The following is a 19,275-nucleotide window of genomic DNA, read 5'->3' on the forward strand; positions in this document are numbered from 1 at the left end:
GGTTGTGGGCAGAATATCAGTTTTATATCTGATCCTGGGGTAAGTTAAGACCGAGGTCGAGATTCCCGAAACCTGTAACGATGCTAAGAAATTGAAGACCTACGGACCGGCGCTTGAGACTGTGCATGCTTATTACGGTCAATGGCCGACTGGTGGGTGTCTTTAAATCCGCTGCTTAAGAAATTGGCGTAAGCTAATTCTGCTACAGGCATCGCGGTGTCAAGCACAGGGCGCATGTTCTCTAACTACCCCGGCGGTCGGTATTGTGTAATCGAGAATTTAAATATGCGCTGATGAGATTTATGCTAGGCCTCGATCCTACCAATACTTATAACGGTTCCAATTCCGTATTCACTGTTGGAGAGCTCACCTCACTCACCGATGAGAAGGCATACCCGAGCCTGGAAATAAATCAACCCCCAGGAGGGGCAATCAACTATTCCACTTCACCACCGAGTAAGCGACACCCATGTATAAATAGTCGAGTGTCAGGCTAACGGGCAACAGCCGGTGCAAACTATCAGGACTACCTAATAGGCGTCCAGTCAGTGGTCATAGATCCATTAGATCGATTATGGATACTCGATACTGGCCGTGCCTTGACCCCTGATGGCGTATTAGTATCAGCGACATACGGCGGCCCGAAACTCGTCGGGGTTAGTCTCACAACTAACTCAGTCTTCAAGACAATCGTTTTCCCACCGACCGTCGCTTACGGCGATACTTATCTGAATGATGTGCGATTTGATCTTCGTTCTAATCTTTCTGATTCATCAGGCGAAGGTTTCGCGTACATCACGGATAGTAGTGCCGAGGGCCACAATGCACTAATCATCGTCGATCTCGGTTCAGGGGAAAGCTGGAGACATCTAGGACTCACCAAGTCCGTTCGCGGTGAATCGCAATTCTTGCCGTTTATTTGGGGACAGCCCGGGTATTATACCGACGCAGGAAGACCGTACACGAGTTTTCCCATCGGATCTGACGGCATTGCAATATCCGCCGACGGTGAGACGTTGTATTGGTGCCCGCTATCATCCCGGTATATGTACAGCGCCCCGACTGCCCTACTTCGTGCGCGAGGACAAGCCAGTGAACTCCTAGCACAACAGTCTGTATCAAATCATGGGCAGAAAGGGGTGAGCGATGGCCTTGAAACGGACAACAACGGTATTATTTACGTTGGGAATAACGAGGGGAATGCTATCAATTTATTTAACCCGAGCAACGGGACTACATTGACATTCGTACGCGATCCGAGGATCAATTGGGTAGATACAAGTAAGTGTCCATGCCTTCTCGCGCGCGTGCGTCATTTGCTGTAGTGACCCCTGCTAACTACCTGTTGATAGTGTCGGTCGCCTCTGACGGATACCTGTATTTTACTGTTAACCAGCTTAACTTCGGTTCATCCACGTTCCCCGGCACTGATAGGAGAGTAAGACCTTTCGCACTCTTCAAGGTCAAACTTCCCAACGGCGGGTCGAAGGTGTCGGTTGTGTAAACTTAACATTGAAGCTTCCAAGCGTGGCAGTTGTAGTATATGAAAACGCAATCCTCCATACTACAGTCTATATTTAATTGAATCGTCAAAGGCCCCCAAATCAACCTCGGAACGCGCCAGGCCATAGTCTTAAGCTCCCCGTAACTGCCGATGGTAGCCATAGTCTATGGACTGAAGTTCAATGTTTGTATAACCATGGCTCCCAGTACTCTACGTTTAGTCCCATCTCGAACGAGACGTTTTCCGAAAGAATGTCGCCACTCCCGTTAAGCCATGAATATGAACTTGTGGTAGCAGCTCAGGGGTGACATCTCTGAACACTTCTGAATTTGAACCAGTGTTGGACGGAGTGTCCTGTTTCCAACGCGAGCCAAGATATTCTCTTAGGGTTGTCCATGTGGACGTAAACTGCTTTAAGATTCCCCTAAAGAGAGTCATACATACTGGCAGGCAAGAGCACATAACACCAACATTTAATTCGGCAACCCTTGAAGTTATTCTGATTAGCTCCGAGAGCTACTTAGGCACCACAAGGACAAGTACTTACGCGAGTGGTTGTGTCCACATTGAATACCAAGTATCATCATGCACCTTGGCGAAAAGGTCGATGAACCGGTAGACCTCCCCGGCAATGGATAGGGATATCGCACTATGTCAAGTTAATAGACAGACAGCGAAATGTACTGGTAACGGGGTAAGACTTACATTAGACCTACAAAGAATATACAAGCGACTCCAACCTTTTTCTTGATGGTCAAATTCAGTTTCATCACCGTCGACACTGGTATTGCAAGTATGTAAATATCAGTGATGGTGCTGATGAGGCCCGCCGCAGCATTTAGTTGTTCATATTGATTCCCACATCTTGCGTTGTATACGGATGACCCCCATCCTCCGTCATTGGGATGGGGAATGCAAAAGTCTAAGACTAAAGCAATACATATGATATGGAAGATAAGTATCACGGTAACCCCTGACCAGACTAGGAATGGAATGCGAGGAAGTGGGCGAAATAATCGGTAATAGAGAGCGAGAAGCAATAACTTTAGGAAAATGGCGGTGACATTGTATAGAACCCCTATAATGACAATACGCTGGCCAGGTGGTTCCAGTTAGAATATAACCATGGAAAGCCTCAACACTGCCCGACATGCCTTCAGAAACTCTAGATTATCATAGAGATATAGTAATGGAATATCCCATTGATGACGACCCCACATATCTTCAAGAACTATATACTCTGCGGTGTTGGTGTGGCTCGGGGTATTGGGGATTATGGATTAGACGTACATTGTGGCAAGAAGACGGCAGCGTGTGAAATGGAACCAGCCTAATATGCTTGTTAGAATAACAATTGTAACACCTGGGGGGCGTGGAAAGGTGGTACTGACGGTTGCCAACACGGATAGATCTAGAACTCAAGGTTCTTTTGTCAGCAAGATTACTTGGAGAACGGGAATCCTTCACATACAATCATCGACACCAAACTTTCGTACCATTAGTTAAGAGGCCTGTAATTACAGGAATAGTTGTTGGGCGTAAGTCGTGTTAACCAGATATTCTGGCTAGTCAGCTTACATATCCCCTTAGTTGCTTACATCGGAAACGTAGCTGGACCCCTTATCGGAGGTGGACTAACGCAGTACGCAACATGGCGATGGTGTAAGTTCTCTCAGTCTTGATCTCCTTGCTATTCTAGCCTCGCTGAAGAATTTTTACGATAGGCTTCTGGATCAACTTACCTATCGGCGGTATTGCGAGTGCTATTATTCTCCTGACTGCCATCACTCGGCACCAGACTAAGCACGTTGGCTTTCTCGAACTCCTCTCCCTTCTTGATCTACTAGGATTTTCCTTACTGGCTTCGGCAGTCATAATGATACTTCTCGTCATGCATTATGGAGGTTCCGCATATCAATGGAACAGCAGCGTTGTAATCGGACTATTCTGCGGCTGTGGTGTCACTACTATAGCCTTCGTATTTTGGGAGCGCCGACGTAAGGAGAAGGCTATGATGCCTTTATTACTGTTGGCGAACCGCGTTGTCTGGAGTAGCAGTCTTGTAGCCGGGTTTATGACATCTGCGCTTCTCGTCCACTCCTACTATCTGCCAATATATTTCCAGGCCGTAAAAAATATGTCACCAATCCTCAGTGGAATGAATCTTCTTCCCAGCATACTGAGCCAATTGCTTAGCTCTGTACTCTCTGGCATATATGGTATATCCTCCCTTCCACGCTATCGACCGCTTATATTCACATCGTTCCTAGTTAGCAAAACCGGCTACTGCCTCCCCCCTATTATACTAAGCGGCATCTTGGTACCTATTGGTAGCGGTATTCTGTCGCTTCTTGGTCCCGATGCTGCAGCAGCGAAATGGATAGGATACCAGATCCTACTAGGTTTGGGGCGCCGCGTTGGCTTACAGATGCCCGTGAACGCTGTCCAAGCAATCCTAGATCCCGACCTCTTACCCGTCGGTGTGTCGCTCATCGTCTTCGCTCAAACATTCGCGGGGTCTATCACCCTAACTGTTGCAAACGCCATCTTTAATAGCAGACTCAGAGCAAATATTTCTCATCTCGCGCCACAAGTGTCAGTGGATATAATTATTAGTGCCGGAGCTACGGATTTTCGATCAGTAGTACCCGACAGGTACCTAACACAAGTACTAGAAGCATATTCGCAGGCTTTAAGTGCTGTGTTTTACCTATCAGCCGCGCTTGCGGTCATGTACCTTGCGTTCTCCTGGGGCATAGGGCGGACAGATGTCAGGAAGGAAATAAGTACCTAGGATTTATAACAGATAGAAATATGAGGGCCAGATGAGTCAATGGTAGTCACAATTGTAACATAGGAGAAATTTTTTTAGAATTGATTCCTAGTTCCTGTTCCTTTTAAGATACCTAGGTATCAAACGTATCAACCTGCCTGCGCAGGCGTATGCCTTAGTTACTCTCCCACTAAGCGACAATGATTACCTGGGGTAAGGCAGTTGACAGTCCTCAGGCACTTAGCAGCCAGAAGACGATATTTCCTCTATATAAATCACTTATTCCCAGCGAGCTGTCAGAACCTACCAACTACCTCTCCTACCAACCTTATTGTTAACATCACACCCAAGTTTGGATACCTAGACACAATCCGATTCACCAACAGAACGTCAACTACCCCTTACCTAAATCCATTAAACGTCACAAAATGGGCAACGTACAATGCCGGTTCCCATGGCCCTCCTACATCCTGAAACTACCCAACGAACTTCTCTCGGAAATATTCGCCCTTCTACCACACCCAACGAAAAACATCGCGAGTGTTCGCTTAGTATGTCGAAGATTCCGCGACGTAAGTTCTCGCCATCTCTGTCCATATTTCGTCGTCCGCATGAGCGAAGAGTCTCTAGACTGCCTCAACAACATATCTCAACACCCTTTAATCTCGAAAGGAGTCAAGAAACTCGGCATAGATATAAGCACCTTCTCCGGCATGTTAGCGAGAAACCTAGATGAACTCACCCGAGTAAGCTGCAACGCTCTCGAAACAGCGAAGAAACCGAAGGGGTCCTCTGATGAAGATCCCCGCATCAAAGAAGCGAGAAACAAACGGAACAAAGTCCTACATTCATGGTTAAGGTTGCGTAAGATTGGGTTTGGCGGCGACATCAACGACCTTAGTGACTGGGACCGGGAAAATTTCGTGCTCATCGATTGGATTTCCAAGGGCCATTTACTTGCCCATGAGGCACAAGAACGAGTTCGAGTCGACGGAAGTTTCGTCCGCATAATAGCCGATGCGATAGCTAGAATGCCCCTTGCCAGGTCTATTTACATCTCCGATTCGAACCCATGGGATCACTGCGCATCATTAACTGAAACCATGGAATCCTCTATGAGCCTCATTGAGAGTACGATATTGCCAATGAGTTGGAGTACTGCGCACACCATGGGATGCGAGGGACCACCTATTGAACTATGTAGCGAGATACCTTTGGCCATCCACAAAGCGGGTATCATGCTAACGGGAGTTGGCTATGAAATTACATGTTTCGAGGGGTTATCCGGTCTTTATGGTGATAGTGGTAAAGTTCTTCATGATATTACAACCGCCATGCAACAGCTCGAGGACTTTCGCTTCGATCTAGGCTACCCTTCGTTTTGGGAATTCATGGAAGCCCCGCAGGAAAATGAATGTCTCTGCAGCTTCTTGCGAGCTTTTATGAATACCGACTCAATCCAAGAAATGACTCTGATGCTAAGGCGATGTTTTAAAGGAAGCTTTCCTCTTGTCTCAACATGGGGATGGCCAAATCTTCGTTATCTAAAATACTCGGGTTGTTTGGATAGTGGTGATGTGGCGAAGTTCTATGAGAGAACCCAAGGACCGGTCGAGCTTCATTTAGATGCATGCGAGCTAGTTGATGGTTTCTGGCCTGAAGTTGCCGACATAATGCGCGCTAATACGCGATCAGAAGAGGGTATCTACCCTACTATTACGGATGCGCTTGGGGGAGAATACGGCGTCGACCCTTGGGCCTGGGTACCAGTGTTTGGGGACAAAAATCGTTACGCGGAATTTAACGAGACTAAAGCATGGTGTGACTAGGAATTGGCGGGGACTATTTTTGACTTTGATATTGATATCTCGAGTCGTTTTCATACCTTGTCGTCGGTAGTATCTTAGGCTAGTTTCGAGATGCCTGAATAAAAAACGTGTTCCTGAAACCCAGCGTAAATGTGAGTTGGTTGTCCTTAAGGATTGAATATATCTATATTTATATCCAATATAGAAAGAAGCGCGAAATAAGGTGGTTTCGCGACGAGTTAGACCGGGAATTGCCAAGGTCGGGGTTATTTTATACTACTACCTCAACGGAGGAGAGTCGTCCGAGAATATTAGGAGCCAAGACAGATTATATCAGATAAACGGGCTAGATCAAGATATATCTCTGCCGGAGAAACTTTCTGCGTTCATTAAATATCCACCGGATGAGATTAACCCATGGATATAAAATAATTAGTAGATATATATTAGTAGTAATAAGATCAAAAGGGGAAGGGGATATAAGATCTTTATGTCGACGTTGACTGGTAAATAACCGTCGATCTCTTCTAAACCGAACATCACATAACGCACTGTATCTTACCCGCACCACAAAATTTCGATCGATACTTACCTAAGATGCGCGCCTCCATTATCACCGCCATGTTAACATGCGCCTCCGCTGCCTCGGCAGGGCTAACATGGTCGCTCCAAAAAGCATCGAGCCCAAGTGCAGATCAATCCGAAGCGTACACCAAGATCGAGGCTGCGATGAAAGCGGCGGTAGCGCACTACGCTAAGTTCTCCAACGCGAGTAAGACCATCCATGTGTACTACGCGCCGGGTGTTCCCACAGCGGAGGCGAGTTACAACGGGGACCTGCGGTTCGGTTCTGATAGGTCGTACATGACGGAGCGCACGGCGATGCACGAGATTGCGCATACTCTGGGTGTGGGCCAGACAGCGGAGTTTGATCGCCGGTGTGCGGCGGGAGACTGGCCGACTGCGCTGCCGCTGTTGAGGTCATGGGATGGGCAGAGTGCAAAGATTAACTGTGGTGGTGGTCACTTTTGGCCGTATGGATTGAACTATGAGAGTGAGTGGAGTCAAACGAATGGGGATCGTCATGTTCAGATGGTGGATGCTATGTTGAAGGATGGGATGTAAGGGGCTACCTTTGTACTGTCGGGTTTTATTCGAATAAAGCAGAAATACAAATCAAACCTTTGAATTTCCAGTGCATGCGGGATGGGATTCGAAGTACTATTTGTCTTTGAAATCTCGTACTCAAGATTCATGTAAATTTGAAATTGGGCTGTGTGTAACGGTCGCAGAATAGCACTCCAGAGGATATGAATTGTAGTGGATTTAGTGGGTTGGTTTTGTACTGTTTCATCGTTACGGAACCGGAACAATGAGGCGAAGCTCGTATTCGTACTAATATAGTCCGGACTGCTGAAATATTCCACTCTGATAATGGGAGAGAAGTTATATCGATGAATGATGTATGTAGCAAGTTGTTGAGGGAGTTGTAAATAGCGACGATGGCTTCCCCTTTATTTTCTGCTTGTAGGTACAATAGGCCTATTCATGTACCTAGATACCTACCTACTAGACCAATTCACACTTAGTCTCCCCATTCCTGTGTGTCGCGGACGGCTGCTGTTGACAACCACAACGGTCCACGACTCGAACATTCTTAAACGTGGAAGAATTACCTAAATGTCTTAAGTTATTAGCAGTAAATATGGAGCAGGCAACAGGATCGAATGCCATTTCATTTTGATATGTCTTGTTGATATCTCGCATCACAGTCGTTTATGATTGTTTGTCGGAGAGAGAAAGATAAGGAATGATGGAATTTCTAGAATTTAAGTGGGTAAATCTTCGCTTAGGTAACCCTTTTTACCCCTCGAATCGTTGCTGCTGGATTACATAATACCCCACTATCTGTTATCGGACTAAGATTTTAAACTTGGCTGGGAATTTTAGTCTAACATCCTGGTCTGTGTGTTTGTCGTCTGACCGGGGTATTAAGACAGCAGCAGCAGAGCAGATGCTGTTGCTAGGTCGCCGAGACGACTCGAGGGACCCACTATTTCTTTCCCGAAGAAGAGAGAAGCGCCATTTAGGTATGGCACTATTCCGCTATTCCACTAATTATTCCACTGCTACTATTCTATTATTCCACTGACCGATACTTTAATCTTTTTTTCCCATTTTATCATCACTAGCAATAAAACATCATTCGATCGCTCAACTGCTGTTACTGTTGCTAGCACCGTTTTTTGCTCGATAGGGTTGGTCCCCAGGCCTTTCCCTCTCTTCATTCGCAGTTGATTTTTTTTTATCGAGTGCTACTCGATATTTCTCTGCTATTGGTTGCATATCATCTGCATTATTACCTACGATTCCCATAATACAGAAATTCAACCTCCAGCTCCGCTAGAATCGTAAAAAAGAATAACTCTGCCCACCATGTCGGGCACTATGAGAGGAACCCCTAGTCGCCAGGGAAATCGTCAACCCAATCCCTTCGCCCAAGGAAGTCCTGCCAATTCCAATATTCCAAGACCGGTCCTCGATACTCATAACAACCACTCCCACCAACCTGCTCCGAGCGACGCCGCTTCCGGTATCAGTGCGAGTAGACAGAAGCAGACCAAGCGAGATGAGGTACGATGTTATGCCTCAACTACTGTAGTATGAGTGCTAACTTCTAGCACTAGGCTATCCGACGAAAGCTGGAGAGCGATCTCTCCAAGAAGAAGCACCTCACCGGCCGAGCCCGACACTCGCGCAAAGCTCCTCCTGGAACCGTCCTTGCCCTCAAACCGAGCCCCGCTCTTCAGATTAAGCCTGGGACCACCGTTGCCGAAGCCGCCCAACTCATGGCCGCCAAGAGAGAAGATTGTGTATTGGTAACAGACGAAGATGATCGCATTGCTGGTATTTTCACGGCCAAGGATCTGGCCTTTCGAGTGGTTGGTACCGGCCAGAAAGCCAACAATGTTACTATCGCCGATATCATGACCAAGAACCCGCTATGCGCGCGTACCGACACTAGCGCCACCGAGGCATTGGATCTCATGGTTCGCAAGGGTTTCAGACATCTTCCGGTTATGGACGAGAACCAAGACATCTCGGGTATCCTCGACATCACAAAATGCTTTTACGATGCCATGGAAAAGTTAGAACGTGCGTACGCTTCTTCGACAAAGCTTTATGCCGCTTTGGAAGGTGTACAATCGGAACTAGGAACTAGCCAGCCTCAACAGATTATTCAATATGTCGAGGCACTACGTTCCAAGATGTCGGGCCCGACCCTGGAGAGTGTGCTAAATGGCATGCCACCTACGACCGTGAGTGTCAGGACAACGGTAAAGGAGGCTGCAATGATGATGAAAGAGAATCACACCACCGCCGTGTTAGTTCAAGACCAAGGTCAGATTACGGGTATCTTCACGAGCAAGGATGTCGTCCTGCGCGTCATTGCTCCTGGTCTTGACCCCGCCACCTGCAGTGTCGTCCGTGTCATGACGCCACACCCTGATTTCGCCCCTATGGATATGAGCATTCAGGCTGCTCTTCGAAAGATGCATGGTAAGTTAACCTATCTAATTGCCTAAATATGGAATTTTTAGCTAACGTATTATACAGATGGCCACTATCTTAACCTCCCCGTTATGAATGACCAGGGCGAGATCGTTGGCATGGTTGATGTACTCAAGCTGACTTATGCAACCCTGGAGCAGATCAATACCATGGGTACGTCAGGTGACAGCGAAGGCCCTGCTTGGAACAAGTTTTGGCTTTCGCTAGACAACGAAACCGAGTCCATGGTCTCGGGTGATGGTAGCCACCATCATGGCACTATGGCGTCTCGATCTATGATGTCGCCTGACGCTACACGTGAACGTATTAACGATTCGGTGGCACCTGGTGATAGTGCATCACATGTGGGGATAGAATCTTCGCCGATACACTCCGCTGTAGCCCACCACCCCCCTGCCGAGGTTCCCTTCGCATTCAAGTTCAAGGCTCCAAGCGGCCGTGTGCATCGATTGCAAGTCATTGCAAGCGAAGGTATCGCGCATTTCGTTGAGAATGTAGTTGCCAAGCTTGGCAGTGAAGTGGAAGCCATTGGTGGAGCGCCAGTGGTAGAAGACGGTAACTTGAGCTCCGGTGGTTTTGCCTTAAGTTATTTAGATGATGAGGGTGATACGGTTAGCATTACAACTGACCAGGATCTACTCGAGGCAATCCTCCTTGCGAGACATAACCACCGCGAGAAGGTTGACCTATTCGTGCATGACCCCGAGAAACCCCCGGTCACTGTTGCTGCTCTCTTACCTGAGCCTAGTCACACGCCAGCTGCAAGCACCGCTCCCTCGGATGTTCGTCGCCGACGACACGCAGCTGACGACGACGAGGAAGAAGAGGAAGAAAGTGAGGAGGAGGATTTCTCGACCGTCAGACGTCGCAAGAAGAGCAACACATTCACCGAGCCGGACCAAGTTATCGCCGGCGTGCCTAACGAGCTCTTGCTACCCGGTGCTATCGTCACTTTGGCAGTTGTCATCGTGGGCGTGTTTGCCATCTCGAGAGCGACCAGTCGGTAAAAGAACCCAAGTCCAAGTGTTTTGGAGTTTGAAGCATTGCCATTGGAGTTCTTGCGACTATCGAGCTATGGAGACTAAAGATTATTCGAGGATGTAGATATTTCTGAATCCAACACTGATGACTGATGCCAATGGAACATAGATTTAATAGCTACCCAGTTAACTAACTTATACCTGTCTATCATGACCAATTTAAGTCGCTCCAAGTTTATACGTGAAGTTTTTTATGGCTTCAGATTTAGGGTGTTGTCTCCTTCAAGATTCCTATTTTCCTAATGATTCGTAAAAAAAAAAAAAAAGTGTAGCTATAATTAAGAGGCAAGTGATCATCGACATGTGATAGGTGTGGGTTGGAGGGGTACAAACGGCGGTACAAGCAAGGGCTAGATAAGAAGCTTATCTTCAAATTGACCAGGGTTGAAGCGGAGCAGGAAATACATTATCCCCGAAAAAGATCCCTGTCTCATCTAGTCTCGATCTGAATTGATATTCAGAAAAAAAGTGACGATAAAGCTTCGTCTCACAACACGAGACAGCACCAATTGTCACAGTTAAGATGATTATAAGAGACTTTGGTGCTCGCCATGGTAAGATTCATATTGTTTCCCTAATTACTAGCCCAATTGAATATACTAACACCATCACAGCCCGAAAGGCATTGGCAACAACACCCCTCCGACAAACCTGTCTTCGCACCCTCTCAACACAACCACCCTCAACCTCAACCTCAGCACCAACTGCCGTAGCAGACCTAACCGCGCCAACCCTCCAAACCCCGAACTCGCAACCTCAACCGCCGTCCATCTTCACAACGAATGCGCGCGCCCCAGTCCGCCGGAAGAAACCCGTAACCCCAGACACAACAGTCGAAGATTTCAAACTAGCCAACAAACTCAAGCAAAAAATCAGCCGTATAGGTTCGCACGTGCACCGTGGCTACCGACCAGGGGACGTATTCCGCAACCCGCCGGGGCCGGAAGATGTAACACTCGAGTTACTTATGGCGTCACAAGCGCATATGGGACATAACGCCGCACTTTGGAACCCGGCGAACGCGCGGTATATCTATGGAATTAGGCAGGGCATACACATCATCTCCCTCGAACAGACCGCAGCCCATTTACGTCGGGCCGCGCGTGTAGTCGAAGAAATCGCATACCGTGGGGGCTTGATATTATTTGTTGGTACTAGACCAGGTCACACGCAAATCGTAACACAAGCAGCGCGGCTTGCGCACGCGTGTCATTTATTCACGAAATGGACGCCCGGGTCTATTACCAACAGCGACGTTATTCTCGGTGGCTTACCCGTGCAGATGTTAGATGAGAACGACGAACCGGCAATAGGCTTTGAAAAATATATTACCGAACGACGGCCCCTGGTCCCGGATTTAGTAGTTTGTTTGAATCCGCTGGAGAATTTTGTTTTGCTGCATGAGTGTGCGTTGGCGAATGTGCCGACGATTGGCATTATTGATACGGATGTGGAACCTAGTTGGGTTACTTATGCTATTCCAGCGAATGATGATAGGTATGTTCCTTCATTTCTATACTAGATAATCTTTTGGGGGAACAGTGCTAACATTTTCAAATAGTCTGCGATGTCTAGCCGTCATCGGCAGCGTTCTAGGTCGAGCCGGCGAGGCAGGCCAAGAAAGACGCCTCAAGGACGCCAGCAAGGGCAAAGTGAGCTGGAAGACGCCACTTGAAGTTGTTAGGTTCTTGGAGCTAGAGAAGATTAGGAGGCGATTGACGGAAAGAGGCGGCCCAACAGAAACTGAAGATTTTAGTGACTCGGACAAAGGCGCTGATGCTCACGAGGTTGGAGTTGGGAGCGGGAAGATGAGATCAGCTCCAGAAATAGATATGGATCAGGCTTCACATTAGGAGTGCGTCGTCCTATTACCTGGAATTATAAAATCAATAGATGGTAGATAGTTATGGACGCCTCCGTGTAAATTGATGTATCAAGTAAATATATTTGTGTATAAATGAAGAATCAATTCTCTGTGATTTAAATTGTGTTGACATTATACTCATTTGACATTATTGTGTCTAATATAAGAATTTTGATGTCCTCTATGTACCAAAGTGGCTCCTGAAATATCGACATTTTTAGTTCTAATCCCCTGAATGCAAAACAGCCGTATGGGTATCCAAGGTAAACGAGTAAAAGCGAAATGATGTATATGAGCGTAGTGAAAGTAGAGCCATTCAGTCGTTATCAAGGCGAGTTGAACACAACATTATAGATACTACTGCGCTTGATCGTGTTGCCGCCTGCCGAGTCTTCTAATATATCATCACCCTCGACAGTCTTATCGCCAGTAGCGTCTCCATTATTCGGATTCGGGTCGTCATCATAATTGTCGTCACGTATTACATCGTCGATATCCATTTCCGACTCGGAAGAACTCTGTTCGATTAACATGTCTAAGTCGCGGGCCATAGCTTCTTGGTCATGATCGGGTGGTTCTTCGTGGTGGCTATCTGGTATATGTAAGTGGTGATGATGAGGGTGATGATGACTTTGAAGTTGGGCGGTGGAGATTGAGGTGTGGCTGTCTCCATCGATACTATCGGTATCATTAAGTAAAGCTTGGAAGGAATCAGGGTCATGGTGGGGTGGTAGTGGATGATGATGGGGATGATGAGTCTGGGGATGGAAGTGTGTATGAGGGCTATAAGGTTCATGTCCTGGAAGCGAGGTATGGGACGAATGGGGACTAGAGTGAGGCATTGTGTCGCTGGTATGGAAGGAATTGAATGGATTGGGGTGGTGGTGGCTATGATGGGTCAGTGATTGGTGATGATGTGCGGATTGTGATATAATCTGTGGATCTATAGGATGGTACATATCCACAGCTTCATGTAGTGAAGCGAGAGTTGCGGCAGAATCGTGATGTAGTTGGCTTTGCATTAGAGGATGATGAGGTGGTAGACCAGCGTCGCTTGGCGTGTGCATAGGAGGGTTCAATAAGGATGTTATATCACCGGGATGGGCGTATGGGTTCGCAGGATTGACTAGAGGTGGTAGATCACTATGCGTAGGTGTTTGTAGGTCGAATACCCTGTCGGTCGCATCAATGTTTTCGGGTATAGGAGCTGTATCGGGTGTCATCCTCGAAGGCATGGGGTTTACAACGACCGCAGCGGGGTTGGGATTCACATTAGGCCGCCTGAGATTAGGGGGATTCTGGACAGAGGGTGGCTTGGTTGCTTCCTTGCACTGGTCACAAGTCCTAATTACATCTGACACTGTCTCCTTGATACGACTCCAGTGATATTTCTCGGCAATAGTGGCTGTGGTCTTATTGATTCCAGCATGGCTACCAATTTCGTGCAGGCGGCGCGAAATATCCATTTGTCGTATAGGATCACTGATGACTTCCTTGTCTTTGAGCATGAGAACATCGTTATCGAGTAGCTTATAGTGGGTTGCCGCGCTCCGGAGCCTGCTTTTCTCGGCACGGTCAGATCCATTTGGATATCGCCCGTATTTGAGATAGAATTTGATCTTGTCGAAACGCTCTTCACTCACGAGAAGGGGCTCGCCGTTGCCAGCTTCGCCGGGTCCTAGGTCCCGCCCGTAAATGATGGCGTCGATCAACCGATCTGGATACGATTTGAGGTTACCACAACCCTTAACGCGACCGATGCGCTTAAAACCGAGTGCGTCCCAGATCTTGCACGAAGCGACGTTTGTCTCGTATACGAGGTTGAACTATAGTATCATCAAATGTCAGCTAGTAAGCTTATACATCTATAACCACTAGAATTTAGATGTTTTACATACTACATAGATATTAGTAAAAGTTCACGGGGAAAAAAGGAGTGCCTATACGTACCAACCGAATATGTGTAACCAAGCTTCGGCGCCCAGTCGAGATAACTCTCGCCCATAAGCCGACCTACACCACGATTACGGGAAGCATCCGTGACCAAAAAACCACCATTACAGACGTGGCTACTACGGCCAGGGTAATTAGGCTTGATGTAAAAGCTACCAAGGCATTCTTTCGACCAATCCTTGCCCTCGACAACCTCATCGGCGCTTTCGATTTGGCCAAGCAACATAATACCACCGAAATTCTGAAACCAATAGGCAGAAAACTTCTCAAGAGGCATGGGATCTATCATGGGATAGGTGTCACCTCCCTCGATTTCTTTTGCGAATTGATCTGAGAGGTAGGCCAGTAAAGAAGCAGGTACTTGATCCCGAGAAGCGAAAGGCACCACAGTCGCAATAGTCTGGCGATCTCGTAGGGTCACTTGGCGAGGTAGGACATTTGGTGGTAATTCCGGCTTACTAGGATCCGGAAACGGATGTTGCCCTACAACCCGGTAAATGGTCGGGCTGGACGGGTCATCCATAATTGCGGGCATTTTGTTCCAAGTCCGGAGCAACGACGCGGACTTTGGGAATAGTGTCACCTAGCCTAGACATGATACCCATTAATAGTGTACTTAATATATGAAATTATGTCATTTTGTATCTGATTCTCTCCTTAATCCACCACAAAACATTCCCCAGAACATTTCCATTTCTTCTCTTCCATAATGAATTAAAATGAAGACAGCCACAACAATCTTACCAAGTATTAAATAGCAGAGATCATTAGTCAGTCAATGCTGTGTTACCGTCGCCACGCCGATTAGTAACTCCGGAGCCCCACGATGCCTATTGGAGGGCTCGTCAGGGGTAGGTATATAAAAGTATCGAAATGACGATGATGAACTGTGCGTAGCGTCGGGAGGGGAAATTCGTAGATGGTGAATATTTCGGAACGAGGCGACGCGGGCGGGTGCTTGCGCTTAGTACAGGGTCGGTAGAATATCGGTATAATACCCCTATCTATGAGTGATTACTTAAGCAGCCATATCATCGCTGTAGGGATCTCTGGTTATGGGGAGATGATACACGTTTTGGGCATACGCAACTGCAGATCTACAGTATGAGTAACAACTAAGTCAACATCACGAACGGCACAAACATAGCATTAAACGGCCTTTTTTTCATCTTCATCGTCTAAACCTCGCAACGTTATACTCGTCATGTAACAACCACTTCAAGGTAGCTCTTTTTGTAGCCTTTTAGGTATCAATCATAGGATTCATAGGTACATCACCGTGCGCCCACTCCCCGCAAAGTAGCCAGCCCTTAATCACCTAGATATTTACCGTCGTGGCATACCTCTTCCTCGTCCTCTTAACGCCCTCTGTGCTGCTCCAGGTGGTAGCGGCTGGCCCGGCGCCTGCGGTTGCGCGCTCTCTTCGTTCTGGATCGTCTCATCAACACCGAGGATTAAGCAGCTGGCTTCGGTGGCTGCCTGTATGGCATTAATCTTGACTAGAGCCGGCTCCCACACGAATCGCTCCATCATGTCGGCAACACCCTCGTTAGTAAAGTCAACGCCAGCCCAGACGCGGCCTCTACGATGCTCGACACGTAACCTATTCAGAATGTCGGTGGCATCGAAGCCCGCGTTATCGCACAGTTGTCGAGGGATAACCTCAAGGGCCTTTGCGAAAGACTTGATAACGCCTTGTTGCTTGTGTGGGATGTCCTTGTCGGCGAAGCGGTGTAGGTATGCTGAAACTTCCATCTCGCAAGCACCGCCACCACCTACAATCATATGGTTCTTGATAGCGCGCTTGACAATCATGATGGCGTCATGTAGGGATCGCTCCACTTCAGCAATGAACTGTTCGGCACCACCACGGAGTACTAGCGTGCAAGTCTTAGCCTCCGGGCAGTCTTCAAAGAAGTTGAATCGCTCGCCACCAATCTGTCGCTCCTCGAAAGAGCCACAAGTGCCAAGGTGGTGAGGTTGAATATCAGAACAGGTAGATTGTACAGTGGCACCGGTAGCTTGGACTACTCTTTCCATATCTTCGGATGAGACACGTCCAGCACAGAAAACGTCGCGGTCGGCGAAATATTGGGTCGCCAGATCTCCAATAGGTAACTTCGAGAGTACCACCTTAGCACCTGTCTTATAAGTTGCCTCAAGTTTCTTGTAGATAATCTGCCATTCGGCATCAACTATCGCTTGGTATTCGGAAACCTGCTCTACTCGAACTTCGGCGTTATCCTTCTCAGCTTTTAATTCTAGCTCGACGTTGAGGCAGACGATCTTCGGTTTGGTGAATGACTTGGGTTGTTGTTCGAAACCGGCATATGAGAAGGTCTTCTTGAAGGCCACGCCGTTGACAAATAGGGAGTCGGTAAGGGAACCGCCGGGGATCTTCTTGATACCAATAAGCTTCTCATTTAAATCGTCTTGGTCTAACGATAGAACAGCATCCACAACCACTATGAGTCGTAAGTTAAGTCATCATAATACGGGGCAGATATGAACGTGGGTTTTACATACTCTTTGTGAAAAATGGAGTGTCTTTCTTGATCAGCTTGCTCGTCATGGCAGTACCGGCTAGCTTCGAAAGAGTTTCTCGCTTATTGGACTCGTCTGTTCTCACCGCGATTTCCTTGATCTTATTTACTGCCATGGAGGAAGCTTTTCTTAGACCCTTGATGATAATCTGAGAGCTAACTCCTTGTTCGACATGTTCTCGAATCTCTTTTAATATCTCACCGGCTAGAACGACGACCGACGTGGTACCATCTCCAACTTCGGCATCTTGTGATCTTGCGATATCGACGAGGATTCGGGCAGCGGGATGTACAATATCGAGAAGCTTTATAAGTGTCAGCGCTAGTACGGTAATTATAGAGGATAATGGGTATTGTTCTTACCTTCATTACTGTCGCACCATCATTGGTAATAGTCTGCCTTCCATTCTCGTCCACCATTAATAAATCACCGCCATAGGGACCTAGAGTCGACTTGATTGTCGCTTGAACAGCTTGACAAGCATTTATGTTCGATATGATCTGGCCCTTTCCTTGAGAGGTATCGGTTCCTAACGTTATAATTAGTTAACTAGAAGTCTTGACCCCTACATGCTGTATAATATGTAGATCGAGGGGTAGCTATTAGGACCTTACCCTCTTTCAGGACGATAATAGTGGGCGTCTGGCCTCCGAAAGACATTTTGCCGGTCGGAACACAACAACAATAGGAGATATTGTATGGTATAAGTGATTTTAGGTTAAATGAAAGCCAACAGAAACTACTCGCCGTGGGGATCGCTAAGACGAGAAAGTACCTTGTTGACTTTGTTATGGAGTGGGACAAGCTTCAAATGTTTAGAAAGCTTCAAAAAATTATTGCAGCCTCGCAAAGTGGAATCGGCGCACGGACCATGAAAAGCTCCGGTGAAATGTGCCCCTCATTACTAAGCCGTGCCTTCTCAAGTTCAGTTCTTTTAGATACTTAGGTACATACCTAAGTTCAACAAGTAGTCCGTGCACGAAATGGATAATGGCAGGGATGGAGTGAGCGTAACCTGGGTCGGCGCCCCGCACTTGCCTGCATGAAGCTTCTACCCTGGTTTAAAATAAGACGCTAAAAGCCGACGGCAGGTGGTACGTGCTCTTCACCGAACCCCAGTACTTAGGTACTTTACATTGCACTTTCGGCAGGTACAAACCTACTGCAGGCCCCTAGGTACATGTAATATGGGACGAAATATCGCTTCCCAATACTTCAACGCTACAATATAAAATGAACTCTTTCTGTGTAGAAAGAGAAATTATTTTTAGTAGTAAATATAAATTTTTAGGGGTAATCTAATTATTCTAGGGGGCTTGCTCTTCTATTTCTCTGTTTTCATTGCTTGCTATAAATATTCAACTGCTGTAACAGTCATATCAGATGTTAGACGGGTAAGAAGGAATACGACTTGTAGAAAATACAAGATTGTTATTGGAAGCACTGGGAGTAATTACTATTCTGCCTAGGTAGTTATATAGGGGCAATAAGTCATGGGATATACAGTAGATGCCCCTAGACTACGAGCTCCTTCCTATATATTTCCTTGATCCTTACGCAGGTAGTGAAAGTAGCCGTACTTACATGTATCTTTGCCTTCGTGTTAGCTAGATACTTTCCATGTATCTCCTACCTAGGTACTAGGAGGCCATATAGAACCGTAAGGGACTGCTAAATATTTCAAGAGCTCTTTACACATCCACATAGGTACCATAACTAGAACTCCATTGGTATGCTAGTACCTGACCTTTAGCTACCTAGGTACTTGAAACGAAGGGGAACAACTGTAGAAGTCAGCAGAAAGTTTAATCACATCCTGCGAGGATGTACGTTTGTACCTGGGTAGTGTACGGTAGGGTACAGCCTGGTATAGGTCGTTCTCGATAGGTACCCACGCGTATGTTGTCGAGACGGTATGAAGTACATACCTAGGTGTGTTGGTAGGTGCTTTCATAGAAATAGATGTACTAGCTCTTCGAAAGTTTAAACTGTTACACATCTGGTCAGTTCGAGTAGAAGTACGGATGGGTTATTCCTAATTAAGTATGGCAGTTCCCTACCTAGGTATACGTCAAGCTGCGAGTGGTCTTCCCAGGAAACCACTCTCGTACATATGTACTCGCCCTCTACGCGTACTCACAAACATATTATACTAGTGCGTGTACCTCCGTATGTACAGTTTACGGGGGGTTTGAAGGTGCTTTACAACAGTTCTA

The 19,275-nt window shown here is 47.0% G+C and overlaps 8 protein-coding genes across 8 annotated transcripts; 6 read left to right on the forward strand and 2 right to left on the reverse strand.

Annotated features, from left to right (window-relative positions):
• Positions 1-266: 266 nt before the first annotated feature.
• Positions 267-1,840, forward strand: F4822DRAFT_413107 (major royal jelly protein-domain-containing protein). The gene is made up of 3 exons (XM_051459016.1): positions 267-456; positions 508-1,281; positions 1,353-1,840. The coding sequence occupies exons 1-3, from the start codon at positions 294-296 to the stop codon at positions 1,502-1,504; spliced, it is 1,089 nt and encodes a 362-aa protein (XP_051311239.1). The 5' UTR covers positions 267-293; the 3' UTR covers positions 1,505-1,840.
• Positions 1,841-2,654: 814 nt separating this feature from the next.
• F4822DRAFT_438211 (major facilitator superfamily domain-containing protein) lies at positions 2,655-4,298 on the forward strand (the record flags this gene model as incomplete). The annotated part of the gene is made up of 5 exons (XM_051462490.1): positions 2,655-2,751; positions 3,007-3,042; positions 3,095-3,166; positions 3,229-3,723; positions 3,775-4,298. 5 exons carry the CDS (start codon positions 2,655-2,657, stop codon positions 4,296-4,298), a joined length of 1,224 nt encoding a protein of 407 aa, XP_051311240.1.
• A 295-nt stretch (positions 4,299-4,593) lies between these two features.
• On the forward strand, positions 4,594-6,394 carry F4822DRAFT_345383 (uncharacterized protein). The gene has a single exon (XM_051455865.1). It carries the CDS (start codon positions 4,706-4,708, stop codon positions 6,104-6,106), a length of 1,401 nt encoding a protein of 466 aa, XP_051311241.1. The 5' UTR covers positions 4,594-4,705; the 3' UTR covers positions 6,107-6,394.
• Positions 6,395-7,432, forward strand: F4822DRAFT_345384 (uncharacterized protein). Its single transcript, XM_051455866.1, has one exon. It carries the CDS (start codon positions 6,683-6,685, stop codon positions 7,208-7,210), a length of 528 nt encoding a protein of 175 aa, XP_051311242.1. The 5' UTR covers positions 6,395-6,682; the 3' UTR covers positions 7,211-7,432.
• Positions 7,433-8,071: 639 nt separating this feature from the next.
• F4822DRAFT_413109 (CBS and PB1 domain-containing protein) lies at positions 8,072-11,110 on the forward strand. The gene is made up of 3 exons (XM_051459017.1): positions 8,072-8,719; positions 8,773-9,646; positions 9,704-11,110. The coding sequence occupies exons 1-3, from the start codon at positions 8,522-8,524 to the stop codon at positions 10,663-10,665; spliced, it is 2,034 nt and encodes a 677-aa protein (XP_051311243.1). The 5' UTR covers positions 8,072-8,521; the 3' UTR covers positions 10,666-11,110.
• On the forward strand, positions 11,110-12,661 carry F4822DRAFT_413111 (ribosomal protein S2). The gene is made up of 3 exons (XM_051459018.1): positions 11,110-11,252; positions 11,313-12,195; positions 12,260-12,661. Exons 1-3 carry the CDS (start codon positions 11,222-11,224, stop codon positions 12,549-12,551), a joined length of 1,206 nt encoding a protein of 401 aa, XP_051311244.1. The 5' UTR covers positions 11,110-11,221; the 3' UTR covers positions 12,552-12,661.
• On the reverse strand, positions 12,662-15,430 carry F4822DRAFT_413116 (uncharacterized protein). The gene is made up of 2 exons (XM_051459019.1): positions 14,514-15,430; positions 12,662-14,388 (listed from the first exon to the last, which is right to left on the reverse strand). Exons 1-2 carry the CDS (start codon positions 15,048-15,050, stop codon positions 12,889-12,891), a joined length of 2,037 nt encoding a protein of 678 aa, XP_051311245.1. The 5' UTR covers positions 15,051-15,430; the 3' UTR covers positions 12,662-12,888.
• Positions 15,431-15,493: 63 nt separating this feature from the next.
• F4822DRAFT_413117 (T-complex protein 1 subunit eta) lies at positions 15,494-17,876 on the reverse strand. Its single transcript, XM_051459020.1, has 4 exons — positions 17,674-17,876; positions 17,422-17,588; positions 17,042-17,363; positions 15,494-16,980 (listed from the first exon to the last, which is right to left on the reverse strand). Exons 1-4 carry the CDS (start codon positions 17,717-17,719, stop codon positions 15,842-15,844), a joined length of 1,674 nt encoding a protein of 557 aa, XP_051311246.1. The 5' UTR covers positions 17,720-17,876; the 3' UTR covers positions 15,494-15,841.
• Positions 17,877-19,275: the final 1,399 nt, after the last annotated feature.

The sequence above is a fragment of the Hypoxylon trugodes genome (assembly GCF_022578975.1).
Source record: "Hypoxylon trugodes strain CBS 135444 unplaced genomic scaffold F4822scaffold_8, whole genome shotgun sequence".
In the NCBI taxonomy this organism is placed as follows: Eukaryota; Fungi; Ascomycota; class Sordariomycetes; order Xylariales; family Hypoxylaceae; genus Hypoxylon; species Hypoxylon trugodes.

What these genes read in the sequence shown, in the direction of transcription:
- F4822DRAFT_413107 (XM_051459016.1), top strand. Translation starts at nt 294, where the DNA reads ATGAGATTTATGCTAGGCCTCGATCCTACCAATACTTATAACGGTTCC. An exon ending in CTATTCCACTTCACCACCGA is followed by an intron (nt 457 to 507) that starts GTAAGCGACACC and finishes AACGGGCAACAG; the next exon opens with CCGGTGCAAACTATCAGGAC. An exon ending in GATCAATTGGGTAGATACAA is followed by an intron (nt 1,282 to 1,352) that starts GTAAGTGTCCAT and finishes ACCTGTTGATAG; the next exon opens with TGTCGGTCGCCTCTGACGGA.
- F4822DRAFT_345383 (XM_051455865.1), top strand. Translation starts at nt 4,706, where the DNA reads ATGGGCAACGTACAATGCCGGTTCCCATGGCCCTCCTACATCCTGAAA.
- F4822DRAFT_345384 (XM_051455866.1), top strand. Translation starts at nt 6,683, where the DNA reads ATGCGCGCCTCCATTATCACCGCCATGTTAACATGCGCCTCCGCTGCC.
- F4822DRAFT_413109 (XM_051459017.1), top strand. Translation starts at nt 8,522, where the DNA reads ATGTCGGGCACTATGAGAGGAACCCCTAGTCGCCAGGGAAATCGTCAA. An exon ending in AGCAGACCAAGCGAGATGAG is followed by an intron (nt 8,720 to 8,772) that starts GTACGATGTTAT and finishes TTCTAGCACTAG; the next exon opens with GCTATCCGACGAAAGCTGGA. An exon ending in TGCTCTTCGAAAGATGCATG is followed by an intron (nt 9,647 to 9,703) that starts GTAAGTTAACCT and finishes CGTATTATACAG; the next exon opens with ATGGCCACTATCTTAACCTC.
- F4822DRAFT_413111 (XM_051459018.1), top strand. Translation starts at nt 11,222, where the DNA reads ATGATTATAAGAGACTTTGGTGCTCGCCATG. An exon ending in AGACTTTGGTGCTCGCCATG is followed by an intron (nt 11,253 to 11,312) that starts GTAAGATTCATA and finishes ACACCATCACAG; the next exon opens with CCCGAAAGGCATTGGCAACA. An exon ending in ATTCCAGCGAATGATGATAG is followed by an intron (nt 12,196 to 12,259) that starts GTATGTTCCTTC and finishes ATTTTCAAATAG; the next exon opens with TCTGCGATGTCTAGCCGTCA.
- F4822DRAFT_413116 (XM_051459019.1), bottom strand. Translation starts at nt 15,050, where the DNA reads ATGCCCGCAATTATGGATGACCCGTCCAGCCCGACCATTTACCGGGTT. An exon ending in TTGGTTACACATATTCGGTT is followed by an intron (nt 14,389 to 14,513) that starts GGTACGTATAGG and finishes ATGATACTATAG; the next exon opens with TTCAACCTCGTATACGAGAC.
- F4822DRAFT_413117 (XM_051459020.1), bottom strand. Translation starts at nt 17,719, where the DNA reads ATGTCTTTCGGAGGCCAGACGCCCACTATTATCGTCCTGAAAGAGG. An exon ending in ATGGTGCGACAGTAATGAAG is followed by an intron (nt 17,364 to 17,421) that starts GTAAGAACAATA and finishes ACACTTATAAAG; the next exon opens with CTTCTCGATATTGTACATCC. An exon ending in CACTCCATTTTTCACAAAGA is followed by an intron (nt 16,981 to 17,041) that starts GTATGTAAAACC and finishes TACGACTCATAG; the next exon opens with TGGTTGTGGATGCTGTTCTA.